Source organism: Phocoena phocoena, chromosome 10, assembly GCF_963924675.1.
Source record: "Phocoena phocoena chromosome 10, mPhoPho1.1, whole genome shotgun sequence".
NCBI classification, from domain to species: Eukaryota; Metazoa; Chordata; class Mammalia; order Artiodactyla; family Phocoenidae; genus Phocoena; species Phocoena phocoena.
The window spans coordinates 2867831-2884952 of NC_089228.1; the positions used below are offsets into that span (position 1 = coordinate 2867831).

The window sequence follows — 17122 nt, forward strand, 5'->3', positions numbered from 1 at the left end:
TACAGATGCAGAGCTGAGAGGCTTAGAGGGGGCAAGGGCCTTGCTCAGGGTTGCACAGCAAATGAAAACACCAAGCGGGGGGCTGATGTTCTTTGTCTTTCCTCCGGGCCTGGATTCACATGGTTGTGGGCCGTTTGTGACGGTAGGGGGTCCAAGGGCCAGGCCCCGCTGGGAGCCGTGTGTGGGCTGTGGCGGGAATACTGCCTCCTGGATGCAGGGTTCCTGTGAGTGTGTGATGAGGAGGAGTGGGGGGCACGGGGGGAGGAAGTTTCTTTCTTAAATGACACTGTTGAGGGCAGAATGGAGGGAGGGCCTTCGTCCCTCCCATTTCCGTGGTTTGTCATGGGGATCTTGGGCCTCTGTCCTATGGGGCCCTCCACCCTCCTGAGGCGGCCGTTCAGCTTGGGGGGACGTGCGTGTCAGCTCCTGTCCAGAGACCCCCCCCTCTCACCTCTTTCCACGCCCAGCACAGGCTCTTGTCCCTGGAGGCGCCCTTACCATCCTCACCCGGACCATCTCTGGGCTTCTCAAACTCGACAAGGCCCAAACCAGGCTGCCCATCTCCCATGCAGGCCTGTGGCCCTCCTCCACGGCTTTCCCTGCCTCAAGAAGCCCCAGCTTTGTCCTTCCAGGTGTTCAGGCCCAAACTTCTGCTCATCCCGGCCCCCCTCCTCACCCCCACCCAGGCCGTCAGCACATCCCGCCACGTTTTCTCCCGCTGCCCATCTCTCGCCCACCTTCCCATTCTCAGCGCGGCAGCAGACGAACCCTTTAAGTAGAGCGTCCCAGCAGGTCATTCCAGGCTCCAGGGCTTATCTGGGCATTACCACCCTGGCCCTTGCCCACTGGTTCCGCTGTAGTGGCCCCTGCTGCTCCCCACCCCCCTTGTGCAGTCCTGCCTCAGGCCCTTTGCACTTGCTGTTCCTGCCACCTGACATGCTTTGCCTCCAGACATTCATGGGGCTGTGTTCACCGATTTGCTCAGGCCTCAGCTCAAATGCCACTTCCTTGGAGAAGCCTGGCTTGACCACCCTGGCCAAAATAGGCTCTCCCACACCCCGGCCTCTTCCTGTCCCGTTTCCTGGCTTTCATTCATTTATGTCTTCATTGTCCTCATGACTGCCTGGCGTTCAGTAGCCTCTGGAATTGCTCCGCGCACCAGAGTGCCAGTGCTGGCAGAATGTCCGTGGGGCCTGCCTCACTTGCTGGTAAGCCCCAGTTCTGGAGGGTGCCGGCGTGGAGGGCCTGTGCCCTCAATCCTGGCTGACTGGCCTCGGAGGCAGACCTCCTCTCCTGCTGCGTGGCCGCTGAGTTGCTCCGTCACTGCCCTGCCCGACAGGGGTCCTGGCGCTGCCGTCACACTCTGCCCAGCTCAGCCAGGAGGCGGGCAGCACGATGGCTGCTTCTTTCTCCTCTCTGTTAAAGACTTTTAAGAAGTTCCTGTTATTCTGTTTTTTAGGTTTGAAATTTACAAACTTAAAATAGTAGAGACCTCACTTTATTGTCTTTTTTTCTAAATCAGACGATCGTTGCAGTGACTGCGAATGATGGCGCAGCTTCGGGGCCGGGAGTGGGTGGAGAGGGAGCCCTTGTCTGTGACTGAGGAGCATGCAGCCCAGGGGTGCAGGCCTGACCCCGAGTCACGCGGGTCCCAGGGCTGTGGGACCGGCGACTTTTGCGAGGATGGAGGTGGGGGGAGGAGCGAGGACAGTGAGAAGGTGACATTTGAGTGGCTTGTCGAGGGTAACAAGGAGGGGCTGCGGGAGGGTCATGCCAGGGCCCCTGGAGGGGAGGGTTAGGGTGGCTCGCACAGGGAACCCAGACTGTTGCTTCGTGGTTGGGAAGCCAGGAGGCCGTGCACATTGGGGTCAGCTGCTTTCAGATCACAGCGGCTTTGCAGAGAAAGGGCAGGAGCGGATGGCGGGGAGGGAGGTGGCAGGCGTGTTCCAGGGCAGGTGGGGGTACAGCTCGAGCCAGGGCGAGGCTGCGGTGGTGGAGGGAAGTGGGCAGAGGGCGGAGAGCTGTTCACGCAGCTCATTGGGTGGGCGGGACTTGGTGTGTGTGTGTGTGTGTGTGTGTGTGTGTGTGTGCGCGCGCGCGGGCGCACGTGCGGGGGACAGCGGGTGTCCAGGATAATTCTGAGAACGGTGGTATTGTTTGCTGAGGCATCTGAGGAGGTTGGCAGGAGGCTCCCCTGCAGCGTAACTTGCGGTGCAAGGGGATCTGTTAGGGGGTGTTCCTGGGCCCTGGGGTCCGAGGGCCATGGCAGGGGGCTTGGCTGTGTGCCGAGGCCTGGGAGGGCCTGGTTCCAGTGTCCACTTGGCTGTGCCCTCCGGCTGGCAGCCACGGGACTCTGGGTGCATGGCTGGGGATCAAGCTGGGTTTCGGGGGGAGATAAACTGTTTGGGTGCTGGTGACTGTGTGTGTGAGACCACCTGTGGTGTCCCGGCACATAGGTGAGGCTGTGGGTGAGACAGCGCATGTGACTGTGCCCGGAGGGCTGTAACCCGGCCTCTGCGTGCCTGCCGCAGAGGGCGTGAGACCCCGATGCCCCAGGCGTGCCAGCCATGTGCCTGGAGAATGCATGTGACAGTGTGCGTGTGTGCGGGACCGTCGGCCGAGGGTCCCACCCGGGGACACGTGTCAGGTGGCAGGTGAGAGTGGGGGTCAGTGGCCCTGGGCAGGGCCACGCTGGCGACTCTGTCAACACCTGAGCGACGGCAGTGCCTGTCTGTGCATCTGAGCAGGTGCGAGTGGGAGCGTGTGCGTAGGGATGTGAGGACGAGTGCACGCGTGTGAGTGAAGGTGGGGAGGCTGCCCAGCCGTGCGCACGTGCCGGTGTGTGTGCCAGGTGTGCACACGTGTCCCCCTGTGGCCGCCACGTGGTGCTGATCCGTGTCCTTTCCGATTCCCCCAGGGCCTCGTGAGAGAGAACGGTTGATCTGGAGGCGACGCGTGGCTGGCTGCGGGGCATGGCACCACTCGCGGAGCCCGTGGGAGCCTGGCTGGCCATGGCCGTGGCCCTGGCCCTGGGCCCAAGCCCCAGCACGGCAGTCCCGGGGCAGGACTGCACGGGCGTCGAGTGCCCCCCGCTGGAGAACTGCATCGAGGAGGCGCTGGAGCCGGGTGCCTGCTGCGCCACGTGCGTGCAGCAGGGCTGCGCCTGCGAGGGCTACCAGTACTATGACTGCCTGCAGGGCGGCTTCGTGCGCGGCCGCGTGCCCGCCGGCCAGTCCTACTTCGTGGACTTCGGCAGCACCGAGTGCTCCTGCCCGCCGGGCGGTGGCAAGATCAGCTGCCAGTTCATGCCCTGCCCGGAGCTGCCGCCCAACTGCATCGAGGCCGTGGTGGCGGCCGACAGCTGCCCGCAGTGCGGCCAGGTGGGCTGCGTCCACTCTGGCCGCAAGTACGCCGCTGGCCACACAGTCCACCTGTCGCCCTGCCGGGCCTGCCACTGTCCCGACGCCGGCGGCGAGCTCATCTGCTACCGGCTCCCCGATTGCCACGGAGACGCCGCCCCTGGAAACTTCTCTGACGCCGAGGAGGGTGACCCTGAGCGACACTATGAAGACCCCTACAGCTACGACCAGGAGGTGGCCGAGGCAGAGGCCGCGGCGGCCCTGGAAGGCGAGCTCCAGGCGGGCGCCGGGGGCCCGGCTGCTCTGGGAGCTGGGGGTCAGCCACCTTCAGCCATCCAGGCCACCCGCTGGCCGGCTGCCCTCCCCAGGCCCACGGCAGCTGCCGCCCTGGGTCCCCCAGCCCCAGTGCAGGCCAAGGCCAGGAGAGTGACGGAGGACAGACAGGAAGACAGAGAGGAATTGACAGTCAGGGAGCTGCCGGCAGCAGGTGGCCCCAGGGGCCTGGATGGACAGCCCACAGCAGGTCCAGCCCCTGGCCTCCCTGTCCAAGAAGAGGCGGCAGAGGCCAGGGCACGGCCCGAAGAGAACCTCATCCCGGACGCCCAGGCCACCCCCCGCAGCGCCGGGCAGGAGGGAGCTGGGCCCATTCCAGCATCAAGCACGGCCAGTGTCCTCGCATCACAGGCCACGCAGAGCGCTCCCGAGGGCCAGGCAGAGCCCAGCACCCACGCCATCCTGACCACACCTCACCAGGAGGCGGCCCGCGTCCCACCCACCCAGGAAGTGCCCAAGCAGCCACCGGTTCTGCCCCGTTCTCGGCCAGAGGAAGACACAGACCCCAACTCTGTCCATTCTGTCCCCAGAGGTGACCCTGAAGGTAAGCCTGTTTCCTGGTTTCTCCAGGGACACTCATCCCAGGGAAGGGCAGCCTCGGGGCTCTGTAGCCTGGCCCAGGTCTGTGCACAGCTGCCTGGAGCAGGGGAAGCTGGGTCTGCGGGGACAGGCCAGGGACAGCCAGCGCCATCCCCAGAGCTCCGGGCTGGAGGCTCTGAGATGGAGCTTCCTCCTGGCTCAGCTTCTGGGGGTAGCATGGTGGGTGGATGGGTGGGGTCCCTGTCACGGTAGGTGCTGGGCTACCTGATAGGGCCGTGGCCGAAGGCCTCTTACGTGTACCTTATCAGGGCTGGGGGGCCCCTGCAGAGGGGTCCACAGGTGCCCTGGCAGGAAGTGGGAGCTCACAACCCTGATACAGCTGCCTGCTCACACCTCCCTGACAGTAGCCTCTGGGCATGGATGCTGGGCTCTCGGCCTCTGCGGTGGCAGCAGAATGGATGCAGGCTCTTGTGGGTCTGTCACCCCTTCCTGCCAGGGGTCCTGCTAACATACAAGTGGTTTCTGTCCCTCCTCTGCTCAGTACCTGCTGTGGCTCCCACCTACTCAGAGTAGATACTGAAGTCCTCTCAGGGGCCTCAGGCCCTGCACAGCCTGACCCTGGGGCCTCCCGGGCCTTCTCTTCACCCTTTTCTTGTCCCTTTTGGCTGTTGTAACAAAAATACGTAGACTGGGTGGCTGAACAGCAGACGTTTATTTCCCATGGCCCTGGAGTCGGGAAGTCTAAGATCGGTTGTGTGATGAGAGCCTGCTTCCTGGTAGAGCAGATGAGGCCACATCTCATCTGGGTTACATCAGAGGGGGAGCAAGCTCTCCAGCATCTCTTCGTAGAAGGGCACTAATCCCATCATGAGGCTTCCACCCTCAAGACCTAGTTTTCTCCCCAAAGCTCCGTCTCCAGATACCATCCCACCGAGGATTAGGGTTTTAACGCATGAGTTTGGAGGTGGGAGCATAAACACTCAGTGCCTAGCAACCCTCTCCCTCCGCACTGTGCTTAGCTGCATGGGCCTCCTGGCCCCTTCCAGTACTTTCCAGCCCCAGGGCCTTTGCACTTGCCACTGCCTCTTCCTGAAGTGCTCTTCCAGGTGTCCATGAAGTTCGCTTCTTCCCTCCATTTGCTCTCTGTTCAAGGTTACCCGCCTAGAGAGGTCTGCCCTGACCACTCCAGTCAAAGAGCACCCCACCTTCCTCTTACACTGCTGTAATTCCTCCCAGTAATACCTGGCATGGCAGCACGTCGTTACTTGTTTAATTTTGTCTCCCCCGGTGGGATGTGAGAGCCATGAGTGGAGGGACCCCATCTGCCATCTTCTCTGCTGTGCACACAGTTGGTGCTCTGTAAACATCGGGTGAATTAATGAGGGAATGGGGGGGCTCTCTGGCCACCCCTTTGCCAGTCATCCCCCCTCGTGCTAGTTCCCTGCCACCCCATGAGCACCCTACACTGTCATCCCCCTGTGTCCCACCCCTTTGCTCCCACTCTTCCCAGTGAGCTCAGGTAGCACCGCTTCCAGGAATCCTTCACTGGGTCTTTGTGTCTTGTATGACCCTTCCTCCATCCCCACTCTGCAGCTCCCTGCCCCCACCTCTGAGGGAGCCCTAGGAGTTGTCTGGGTGTCTAGATATCTCTCTCCACAGCTGCGAGTCCATGTCTTGTTCAGTCCTGTGTCATTCACTCTGTAGACCCTTATTAGGTACCAACTGTGGACAGTCCCTGATGGGCCGCTGGGAGGCAGGAACTGGCCAGTGTGGTCCACAGGCTGTGAGTGGGGGCTGCCCGGGTGGCATCTGGGATGGTTTCCTGGGGGAGGGGCCCGTGTGTCCAGAGCTATGGCCCTTGCTGGGCGTCCGCTGTGTGCTGAGGCCGAGACTGCAGGCTCCCCCATCCCCCAGGCCCCCGCCCTGGCGGCTCCTTCCATCCTGCTCTCGGTGGACGGGCACAGAACTCGCCCTTGCTGAGCACCTAGTGGGTGCCCAGCCCCGTGTGTGACGCGATCCGCCCACAAGCTGGGAGCTGGGCTCCTTCTCATTTTCAGCTGACCAGGTTGAGGGTGGAGAGGTGTGGCTCGTGGCGGCAGGGCACGCCGTGAGAGGTGGCGGCGGGGACCAGGGCTGGGTGGGGGCGGCTTCCGGGGGCTCCTCCCCGCCCAGCCCCGAGCCTGCAGGGGGCGGGGCGTGTGCGTGGGGCGGGGCTGTAATGAAGTCCACGTGTGCCCCGGCGGGCTTGCAGGCCTTGTGCCGGGGGATGGTGCGTGCAGCCTTCAGGGCTTCCAAAATAGACCCGGCCCCGGCCCCGGCCCCATCACCCGCCCCCTTGCTACCAGAGGCCTCTCTATGGTGTGGGCCTTGGAATCCTGGAGAGCTGCTTCGTTTTCAGGAGCCCCGGGTTCTTTCCTCTGCCCCAGGCTTTCTCAAATGGATTTTGGGGTGTGGCTGTTGGTGGAGGCCGCCTGGGGGTGGGGCCCCTGACTGAGTGCCCCTCATCCCATCAGAGGCCCCACCCATGCAAAGCCCAGAGCAGGGCAGGGACAGGCTGTGCTTCTTGGAGCTCAGGGGAAAGGGAGATGTAGGAAGTTGGGAGTGGTGGGCCGGCAGGGTGAATTTAAATGGGACCCAGGAGTTGGCCCAGGCCGTGCAAGCAGAGGCTGGCTGCCGTCCACCACCCCCGTCCATCTTCCCTGCTTCTGCTCACCCAGTGTCCACCTGACACCCACCAGCGCATGTGCTCTGTAATTCAGGCGAGCGTCTCTCCGCCTTCTGCCTCATTTTCTCCATCTGGAAGCGGCAGAGAAGGCCCTGCTTCCTGGGGGTGTTTTGAGGATTAAATGAGCTAACTCATTCAAACTCGGCATGGGGCCTAGCGCTGCCGAGTAATTAAAAATGTTAACCGTCACTATTCACCATCTGTTCCTCCATCCACCCACTTAATTTCTTCAGCAGATAGGTGCGGAGCACCCTCTCTGCACCAGGGGCCGTCCAGTGAACCGGGCGGGCACAGCCTCTCCCCTTTGGGGTCTGATGGGGGTGGAGGGCGGTAATGGATGAGCCCACACAGATCTGTCGGTGGTCACAGCCATGCACACGGAGTGGGGAGGGTGGCCAGGGGATGCCTGGTGGCTGGGGGTCGGGCCCGACGAGCGTCCTTGGGGCAGTGAGGGCCTTAGAGCCTTCTGACTGCTGTTGTAGGGGCAGCCCTGGGGGTTCCCAAGGGATGAAGAGGCCCTCGGTGGGGAGGACTGGGGAGGTGGTAGCTTTGTCCTGCTTGCCCGTGGGGCCGGCTGAGAGGCGCGCCGTGGGGCGGAAATGACCCCCGGCCATGTTGCCATGGCAGCCCTGGGGCCTGGAGGAGGAGGTTTCCAGCCATTGCCCCAGGCCCGGCTGCAGCGGGGGTCCTGTCTTTGAGCCGGAGCTGTGCCAGGGATCCAGGCTGCCTCTGAGCATGTCCAGATGGAGCCTAATGGAAGCCACATGCCTGGCTCCCTGCCGGGGAGAAGGGCTCTGACGTCTGTCGTCCCTCAGGGGGCTTGTGAGGGCGCCTTCTACCACAGGGCTGGCACGATGGAGGGAGCTGGGGACCACCCCCCGCCCTCCTGGGCCACAAGGGTGGGAACCCGGGTCAGGGTTGCCCTCAGAAGATGCAGCTTCCGGCCCCTCTCCTGGAAAAGGGCTCCAGCAAAACCTGCAGGCCCCAGGACCCCGTGGCAGGAAAGGAGCCCCTTCCTCGGGGCCTCACATCACCAGATCCTGTGGGGCAGCAGTACTTGAACGGTTTGACGTTCTAGTTAATAGAGAAGCTTTAAAATTCAAATAACTGTATATTACTTGCAGACACCATATTGGCTTATGACCTGTGCCTGCACCATCGTAAGCCCTCTGAGATCACTGGCTCCTTTAATCATCACAGCCGCCCCCTTGGTGCACAGCAGAGGAATAGGGCCACTTGCCCATGGACACACATGCAGGAAGCGGTGGATCCAGGTGCCCGTGCCGTTTCTTCATGTCTTCACCCCTGATAGTCATGTCTGGTGCCCGGCGTGTGCAGGGGCTGTGACAGACGCCAGATGGACCGTGTTGCCCCTGCCCTCGGGACGTTATGGTTTAGTGGGGAAGAAAACGTGGTAGTCCTAGGACGAGGACCGAGGAGTGGGGTGGTTGTGCCCTGTGAGCCTGTCTGGGGGATCGGACTCCCCTGGGGATCAGGGAGGTCTTCCGGGGAAGTGCTGTTTGAGCACAAGGAGCTGCTGACTGGGTGAGAGGTGGGGAGCAGAGAGAAGAGAGTGCGTCAGGCAGAGGGCATAGCACGTGCAAAGGCCCTGCAGCTGGAGGGAAAAAGTTGGATTGAAAGGAGGCTGTGTAGCTGGTGTGAGAAGAGGCTGGGGAGTGGTCAGGGGCCAGGCCCGGGGCGATGGTGTTTGCCCTCAGGATGAATATCTGGGCCTTTCCCCAAGGGCAGTGGGGAGCCACTGCAGGTGTTAGGCAGGAACTGACAGGATCTTATCTGTGTCGTGCAGCACTTCCTCTGGGTGAAGGGAGGAGAGCACAGGAGCAGGCTCTCCCCGCCTCACCCTGCAGCCCCAGGAGCCAGCCCTGGGCCTTCAGTGTCTGGGGGTCCCCAGGGTCCCCCAGAATCACTGGGTTGTGGCTCCAGGGGGCAGAGGGAGACCCGCCCAGCCTCTCCCTATTCCCCAAAGGATTCCTACAGACCCTCCCCTCTCCTCTCCAGGCTCAGCTGTGGGAGACTTAAGCTTGTGTGGCGTCTGAGTGGTCCCTGAGCGCAGCTTCGGGACCAGAGGGAGCCAGGCTGGGAGTCTGGACGCCTGAGCTCATGTTCTGTGTGCCAGAATCAGCCACAGGAGCTCCTGGCTCCCAAAGCGGCCTGGGGAGGGGGCGCCCTGCGAGGAGAGCTTGCAGGTGGGCCAGCCGGCCCTTCCCCTCCTCACCCCCAGCCCACGGGCCTTGACCTGGGATGTCTGACTCTTTCAGGGCAGCGGAGGCTCTGCCGATGGCAGCGGGACCCGCAAACGAGGGGCCTGGGCTTCCCGCAGCCCCTGCTCACCCGTGGTGAGTCCCGGGCCGAAGCTCACACGCGCTCGTCGTGTGACCTGGGGCCTGGGCCGCGATGCCTCTGAGCCCCGGCTTCCTCACTGACCCCGCGTAGCCGGGGTTGGTCCTGCCTCTGTCTGCTGCTCTGCTAATGGTGCACGCCCCTGGCACCTGTCAGCTTCTTTCTGCAGAGCATCTCTGTAAGCGCTCGGATTTTGTTGCAAACATTTAGAAGCTGGAAGACTTCACATAAATTCCAGCTTTCTGGCTTTTGTTGAAAATCGGCAGCTGCGGGCACACCAGGCCCGTGTACCCTGGGCCATACACTGGGGGAGCTGAGAAGGGGCTGCCTGACTGTCAGACTTGCGGGGGGGTGGGGGGGCTCTAAAGGTGATAAAACCGAGGAGAGCTGGGTCCTCTGCTGGGGGCATCTGTCAGGCACTGAGTTTCACCCTGTGGCGACCTTGAGAGAGTCTGTTTGGTCGTTCTGTTTTATGGAAGAGAAAATGGCACCCTGAGAGGGGAGGAGGCTTTTCTGGGGGTCATAGTAGAGCTGGGCAGGGGGCCCTAGTCTCCCAGGGGAGGGGCTGGGCTCGTGGCTCCCATGGAGGACGTGGGGCAGGAGTGGGTCTGAGTGGCTTGTAGCTGGGCCCCCTGGCTTTGGCTGCCCCAGAGCTTATGGCACTTGGAGGGGATGGCTGCATTTCACAGCCGCTCCCCATAGAGAGGGTCTGGGGCCAAGGCTCGGCCTGTGGTGGGGTTCTTTAATTTTTAAAAACTGTGTTTCCTTCCTTCCTTCCCAGACAGCTTTATTGAGATGTTGTCCATGTACCATAAAGCCCTCCCATGTAAAGCATGCAGTTCAGTAGTTTTTGTCAGGGTCGTGGGAACATCATCAGAATCGAATTCTAGGTCACTCTTGTCACCCTACTGCTGTGCCGGTAGCAGCCACCTCCCACTCCCTCCTCCCAGCCCCCGGCAGCCTCCGGTCTACTCCCCGTCGCCATGGATTTGCGTTTTCTGGACATTCCTGGACATGGAATCATACAATATGTGGCCTTTGTGGACGGTCCTCCGTCACTGAGCATAACGCTTTCAAAGCGCCCTGCACGTTGTAGCGTGAATAACTGCTTCATTCCTTTCCGTGGCGGACATTCCAGCGTGTGGATGGGCCCCGCTTTGTTCATTCATTCACCAGGTGGTAGGCACTAGGTTTGCACCTTTTAGCTTTTGCGAGCACTGCTGCTGTTAATATTCGTGACATATTTTTGTGTGGACATATGTTTTCATTTCTTTTGGGAATGTACCCAGGAGCAGAATTGCTGGGTCATCTGGGAACTCTGTGTGTGACCATAAGATGAAACACCGAACGGTAATCCTCAGCGGCTGCTCCGTGTCACATCCCCAGGCACAGCGCACAAGGGCTCCAGCTTCCCTACGTCTTCACCAACACTTGTCATCGTCTGTCGTTTTGAATGTAGCCGTCCTAGCATGTGAAGTGTGAAGTGGTATCTCACTGAAGGTTTAATTTGCACTTCCCTGGCGGCTAATGATGTTGAGCATCTTTTCATGAGTTTACTTTAGAAAATTCTAGAAAACACAGAATACACACGTACACATTCCATTGGCCATCAGAGTGATGACATCATTACTAAGTCACGTAGTGTGTGGAAGACTCCACGGTATGCTCATAGGAGAAAGGGTGTGAAGGAGGCAACCAGCGTTGCAGTGTTGTTCTGAAAATAATGTTGGTCCCGTGGGTCCCCGATTAGGTCCCAGGGACCCTCGGGGCCTATAGGACCACACTTGGGAACCACAGGTCCTGCGACAGCAAGCGTGCAGGTGTGTGCACTGTCTTTCTCACGTATAGCATATTGCGCACACCTTTCTGTCCTGTGCTTTCCTCCGTGAACAGCCCCCCTTGGGACTCTCGCTGTTGGCACGTGGGGAGCTCCCTTTACCAGCCAGGGCTCCGCTGTGTGCACGTCCCAGCTGTTACTGACCGTCCTGGCAGACGGATGCTGTGTTGCGTCCACTGCTGCAGTGAATGGCTTCCTGCTGCAGCCGGTGTGGAATCGCTGGGTCTGTGTGCGCATGCGTTTCTTTATTTTCTCTCTGTAAGCCATTTATCCAAGTGTAACCAGGAGAACCTATTAGAAGCATGCAAATCAGTAATACATTTCACAAAGGAACACCCCGTGTGCTCGGCACTCAGATCATGAAACATCCCGAGACAACCCAGGTCCCCTCCTCCGTGCCCGTCCCGGGAACCGCTTCCCTGACTGTGACTAGCTCTTGGACTTGCGTAAATGGGGCCACGCAGTCTGCTCTCACGTGTGGCGGCTTGTGCTCAGCACGGCATTTCTAGGTCCACATGCTCTGGGCTCCGCGGTTGGTCCTCTTCGTGACTGAGAGCTGCCCCATGGTATGGTCAGACCCCAGTTTGGCGGCTCCTTCTCCTGCCAAGGGCTGTGGGGTTGTTTCCAGCCTGGACCGTTAGGAAGAGCGTTGCTGTGCACCTGCCGTACCAATCTTTTGATGGTCGTCTGCACACTTTTCTCTGGGGAGGTGCTGGCTGCCATGGGCTCCACTGTAGAGGCCACAGGCTGCCTACTTAAAACGCGGTACTTGCCAGCTCACCTCCATTGATGGCGTACCAGATTTTGCTCACACCTGCCATGTATGGGAATGCCTGTTTCCCCAGGTTATTTATTCAACAAGTATTTATTGAGTGCCTACCGCACAGTTGTAGGTGCCAGGGATACAGCCGTGATCAAAATGGTTGAAGTTGGTACCCCTCACGAGGCTTGTGTTCCGTGGGATCGGGGCAGGGGCAGGGGCACACAGTCATTCATTACGTAAAATCTGTGTTGCATGGTGAGAAGCGCTAGGGAAAAAAACCGAGCGGGGGCAGCCAGATGTTCCCACCTTGGCTGGTGGGAGCTGTCTTGCAGGGCCGTTAGTTTGTGAGTGTGCCCTGCTCCCCCCCACGCCCCTGCCCCCGCCTTGGCCGAGGGCTCCCCAGCGAGTCTGGCCACACCCCCACCAGCAGCACGTGGGCGTGGGGGGTGGTCTTTCTGCCCTCTCGCCAAACCCGCTCCTGTCCTTCCTGCCGGGGACGCGCCTTGGTCATGGAACGAATGGTCTCTTGCCTCAGTAGTGCGAGTCGCAGGCGACTGCAGAACATCTGGGGCGCACTGTAGGCGTTTCTTGTTGATCCCAAGTCCACAGGTCAGCCGGGCTTGCTGCCCCAGGCTGGGAGTGGCTGCTGGGAGTGGCTGGTCTGGCACAGCCTCTGCCAGGGCGGCTGCCTCTGCTCCACGAACTCGTTCCCATCGCAGAAACAGGGCTGAGAGTGAAAGATGAGACGCGCACGGGAACTCTTGGGCCCGGGCTTAGAACTGGCTCAGCCACTGCTTTCTCCACGTTGGGCTGCCTGCCTGTCAGGAGGCCAGCCCGGGGTCGAGGGCTCCTCTTTTTTTTTTTTTTTTTTTGCGGTACGTGGGCCTCTCACTGCTGTGGCCTCTCCCGTTGCGGAGCACAGGCTCCGGTCGCGCAGGCTCAGCGGCCATGGCTCACGGGCCCAGCCGCTCCGCGGCATGTGGGATCCTCCCGGACCGGGGCACGAACCCGTGTCCCCTGCATCGGCAGGCAGACTCTCAACCACTGCGCCACCAGGGAAGCCCCGAGGGCTCCTCTTGATGGGCATCGCCGGGGACGTGGGAAAGGCAGGGAGGAGGATGGGGGGGTCAGACAGTGAAGCTACCCCCGGCCCCGGCCGGTGCTCCTCGTGCCTCATCTCAGTCCCCACACGACCTTACCACGAGTCCTTTCCCCTTCCCAGGGGAACATGGGCCCACAGGCCAGCAGCGAGTAAGTGGTGGGCCCAGCTCTGGATCCAGGTCCTTCGGTGCTTCAGGCATCTCTGACCTGGTCCAAGGCTCCCCCGGGGTGAGGCTGCTCTGCCCCTCACTCCCTGTGAGACTTTTAGGCAAATCACTTCACTGCCCCGGGCCTCAGTTTTCTCATCTGTAAAGTGGGCTTACCGAGGGCTCCCTCCTAGAGCGTGTTCTCACTGGGAGAAAGCTGGTGTCGGGCCTCAGGTGCTGGGGTCTGCCACGTAGCAGGGCTCCACTTACACTGGTGTCCTGGTCGCTGAGGTTTCAGCCCTGGGGGCTCTGCCGGGAGGGCGGCGGCCTCTGAGCTCCGGCTTGCTTCCCATTCACATGCCGAGCAGCTCTCCAGAGGCTGAGCCAAGCCGCCCCACCCCAGCCTCCTGCACCCTGAGCCTTCCGGAATCCCGGGTGCCTCCGTGAACTGGAGGTCAGAAGTCTCGGCTGTGACCTTCCCTGGGGGAGGGTCAACGTCGTCTGCCTGACAGCACCTCGTCTGCGCCGGGCCAGGAGCTGTGTGGCCTCGGGGTCCCTTGTCCTGCAGCAAATGGAGCTTTTAGGAGGAACTTCCGTCTAGCCGAGGTCAGCTTTGCGTGGACTGGGGCTCTGCTGGGCCCTCCTTGTGTACTCCGGGGTCTCCATACAGGGAAAGCGGGCTTGGGGCCGAGAAGTGCTGGGGATGAACCAGCTTGGTCCTCAGAGGGTGAATCCGTGGGTGTGAACTCTGCCTCTGCTGCCCTGGCTGTGTGACCTCAGGTGATGGACTCACGCTCTCTGAGCCTCAGTGTCTGCAAGATGGAAGAGTAATCCCTGTCCCCTCAGGATTACTGACAGGGGTAGGGAGAGGACGTCAGCTGGCTCAGAGCAGCTGCTGTGACTGTGAGCCCCTTCCTTTCCCTGCCCGAGGGCCCTGCACCCTGGGTGGTGGGGCATGGATTTGTTTTCGCTTAAGCGAACAGATGTGGGTCTTTTCTGGTGGCCAGGAGTTGTGCCGCTGTTGCAAAGGCCAAGGGGCCAGGTCTCGTGTGGTTGGGTTGAGGGTGTTCAACTGCCCACTGGCTGCTCCCACCCCGCCGGTCACTCCATCTGCCTCCAGGTGTGCAGGGGGTGCTGCCCCTCCACTATTCCGTCCCTGCCCTGCGCCTTTGTTCCAGTGTCTGCCCACGGAGTCAGCCCCCTCCTGAGGTCTCGCCTTCAGCGGCACAGCCTAGCTGCGGGGCTGACGTCCCAGAAATGGGGAGGGTCTCCTCCTTCACCCTCGCAGGGGCAGCGTTTATCACGTGGCTGTGGGCATCCCCGGACGTGAATCGATCCGTGCGTTAAAGCCTCGTGACACCCACGTGCGGGGGGACGGTCATTATGCCCATTTCAGAGCTGAGGTGACGGAGGCACAGGGAGGTAACTGAGGGCAGCGAAGCAGATGTTTGTCGACCACTGACTCTCGGCCTTTGCCCCAGCACCTCGCAGGGTTTGCCCAGCTGCCTGGCACGAGTAGGTATTTTCCTGTTGTCAGCAGATCGAGGCTCCAGGGCTGCCCTGTGTCCCCAGCCCAGGAGGGGCAAAACAGGGCTCAGGGCAGGGCTGGCAGGCCCCCAGCCCCAGAGTCTGAGATTCTGGGGTTCTCTGGGGTCCATATGGTGGAGGGAAGGGGGAGCAGAACGAGCCAGTCTGGCTGGGGGGAGCCTGCCTGCCTGGGCCCAGTGCTCCCAGAAGCTGACGGGGTGGGCGGGGAGAGAAGGAGACAAGCTGTCTTGTCTCCCAGCCCCCCACTCCCTGCCCCACTTGAGTACTCATTCATGACAGTTCATGGGCCCCGTGCTCTGGGCCAGACTGTATCCGGTGCTGGGGATGCAGTGGGAACCAGAACGGTGGAGACCTCCCCGCCCAGCGCACTTCTGCCCGGGCTGGGGGTGCCTGCTGTGACGCGCAGGCCTGGGACGGATGCGATGAGGGAGCGAAGCCAGGTGCCCCCGGTGAGGCAGTTGGTGGAGGGGAGCCGCTGGTCGTGGGGATGAGGACGCAGCTGCTGCCGCTCCCTGGCTCCAGTTGTCGCCCTGGAGTTGGGGGTCCAGCGTGGCCCATCACTTTAAGTTGTCCGAAAGAAGCCTAGGATCTGGAATTTTATATAAAATCTCCCCGTTTGTAAATGTTGGCAACTAATTCACATATATCAAAGCCTCAGTAAAGCATGAAGTGGGCACCGGTTTGCTGCCAGTTTAGACTCACGGAGCGCCAGCTGCTTCTCGTTATACGTCTGGGTCGCAGAGGCCCAGAGGCAGGCAGGGGGTTGGCAGAGACTCACAGCGAGCTCCGAGGGTGGGGTCCGCGAAGTTCCGACTCGCAGGCCAGTGTGCTCCCCCCAAGACCTCCCTGGCCAGCAGAGTCAAAGCCCAGGAAACAGGTGGCACAGGCTCAAAGCCCCTGGAGAGAGTCACAGAGGGGACTGCAGGGTGAGGGCACAGCAGCAGTGGGAGCTGTCACCCCAGGCCCGGAGGGGAGCTGTGGCCTTACATAGAGGTGGCCATGCCTGAGTGGGGGCCAGGCTCCATCAGCAGCGGGCAGGGTGGAAGGTGAATCTGGGACGGCAGGTTTGCTGGCCGCGGAGGCACCGGGATCTACAGGACGCCACCTCCCAGGCCCAGGTGCGGCAGCTTGCTTCCTGAGATGGGCGATCCCAGGTCAGTGGGTAAGGGCGCCTTATGGTCAGTCCCATCCTGGAAGTGTCGGAGCCACTCGCTGACCCCCAGGGGAGGGGAGGTGCCTTAGGAAGAGGTCCGGGCCGGAGGCGGAAAACGATCAGCCAGGCTTCTGTTTTTTCCACCCTGGGTTGGCCTCACTTGGCAGGGGGGGCAGCCGGGGGGTGGTGGGTGATCACCTGGGAAGGTCTCACTATTCCTTGTCCGCCACCGCGTGGCCCCTGAAGCCCGGATGCAGGAACAGAGAGGCCGAGGGTGTTGCCTGAGATGGCTCAGCCAGTGGGAAGCAGAGCAGGGTTCTGGCTTCCTAGCTCTGCTTCCACCTACACCCAGTTTAGGGTCTCCAGAGTGGGGGGGTCTCCTGGGCCCCTTGATTGGGGCTCATTGCTTCACTTTGAATATTCACCAGCCACTCTGCAGGCTGCAGGGGGAGTGGGACAAAGGATGGAGATATTTGGGGTGGGGAGGGGAAGAGGTCTGGTCAAGGTCTAGTTGGGGCTGTGGCCCAGGTATGTGGCTTAAGAGAAATGGAGAGTTGCTGGGTGGGGTCCCTGGGAATTTGGTCTAGAAGAGCCCCAACCTGGCCGCATGGCCTCCCACTTGGGAACGCTAGGAGCCTGAGGTCACAGACTTGCCGCCCCCAGACCCCTGGCCAGTACAGCCCTCCCACCCAACCCCCCGCCTCATCTGATGCCTGGCCCCAGCGTGCCCACTGCCTGTTCCCCAGGCAGGATTTCCATGTTGCCACCGCTCGGCCCAATAATACCACCTGGGGCTTCGCAGGAAGCCACACTGGTGACCTGCTTCCTGTTTGCCTCTAAGAGGAGAAAAAAAACACGTCCAGTTTCTTTTTTTTTTTTTTGTGGTACGCGGACCTCTCCCATTGCGGAGCCCAGGCTCCGGACGTGCAGGCTCAGCGGCCATGGCTCACGGGCCCAGCCGCTCCGCGGCATGTGGGATCCTCCCGGACCGGGGCACGAACTCGTGTCCCCTGCATCGGCAGGCGGACTCTCAACCACTGCGCCACCAGGGAAGCCCGACGTCCAGTTTTTTATGCGATATTTTCAACTTTTGTATTTGTTTAACCAGTCACTTTCATTAAGGTGGGAAATAAGGTTATGTTTACATTTCTCTTAGTAAATGCTGGCCCGGGAAAAGCAAAATTGCCTTAAAGTTAAGCATTATCTCTTATTAAACTGTGTGCATGTACGATGCACTGGTAATTAAATTAAACTAT

General features: G+C 61.1%; 1 protein-coding gene across 2 annotated transcripts in view; it reads left to right on the forward strand.

The window, feature by feature from the left end:
• Positions 1-2972: 2972 nt before the first annotated feature.
• The window catches only part of FBLN2 (fibulin 2), a 53379-nt gene continuing 39229 nt past the window's right edge, over positions 2973-17122 (forward strand). For both annotated transcript variants that reach the window (XM_065884626.1, XM_065884627.1), the window contains exon 1: positions 2973-4236. In XM_065884626.1, coding sequence (XP_065740698.1) covers positions 2973-4236 — 1264 coding nt within the window. The remainder of the gene's footprint in view (positions 4237-17122) is intronic.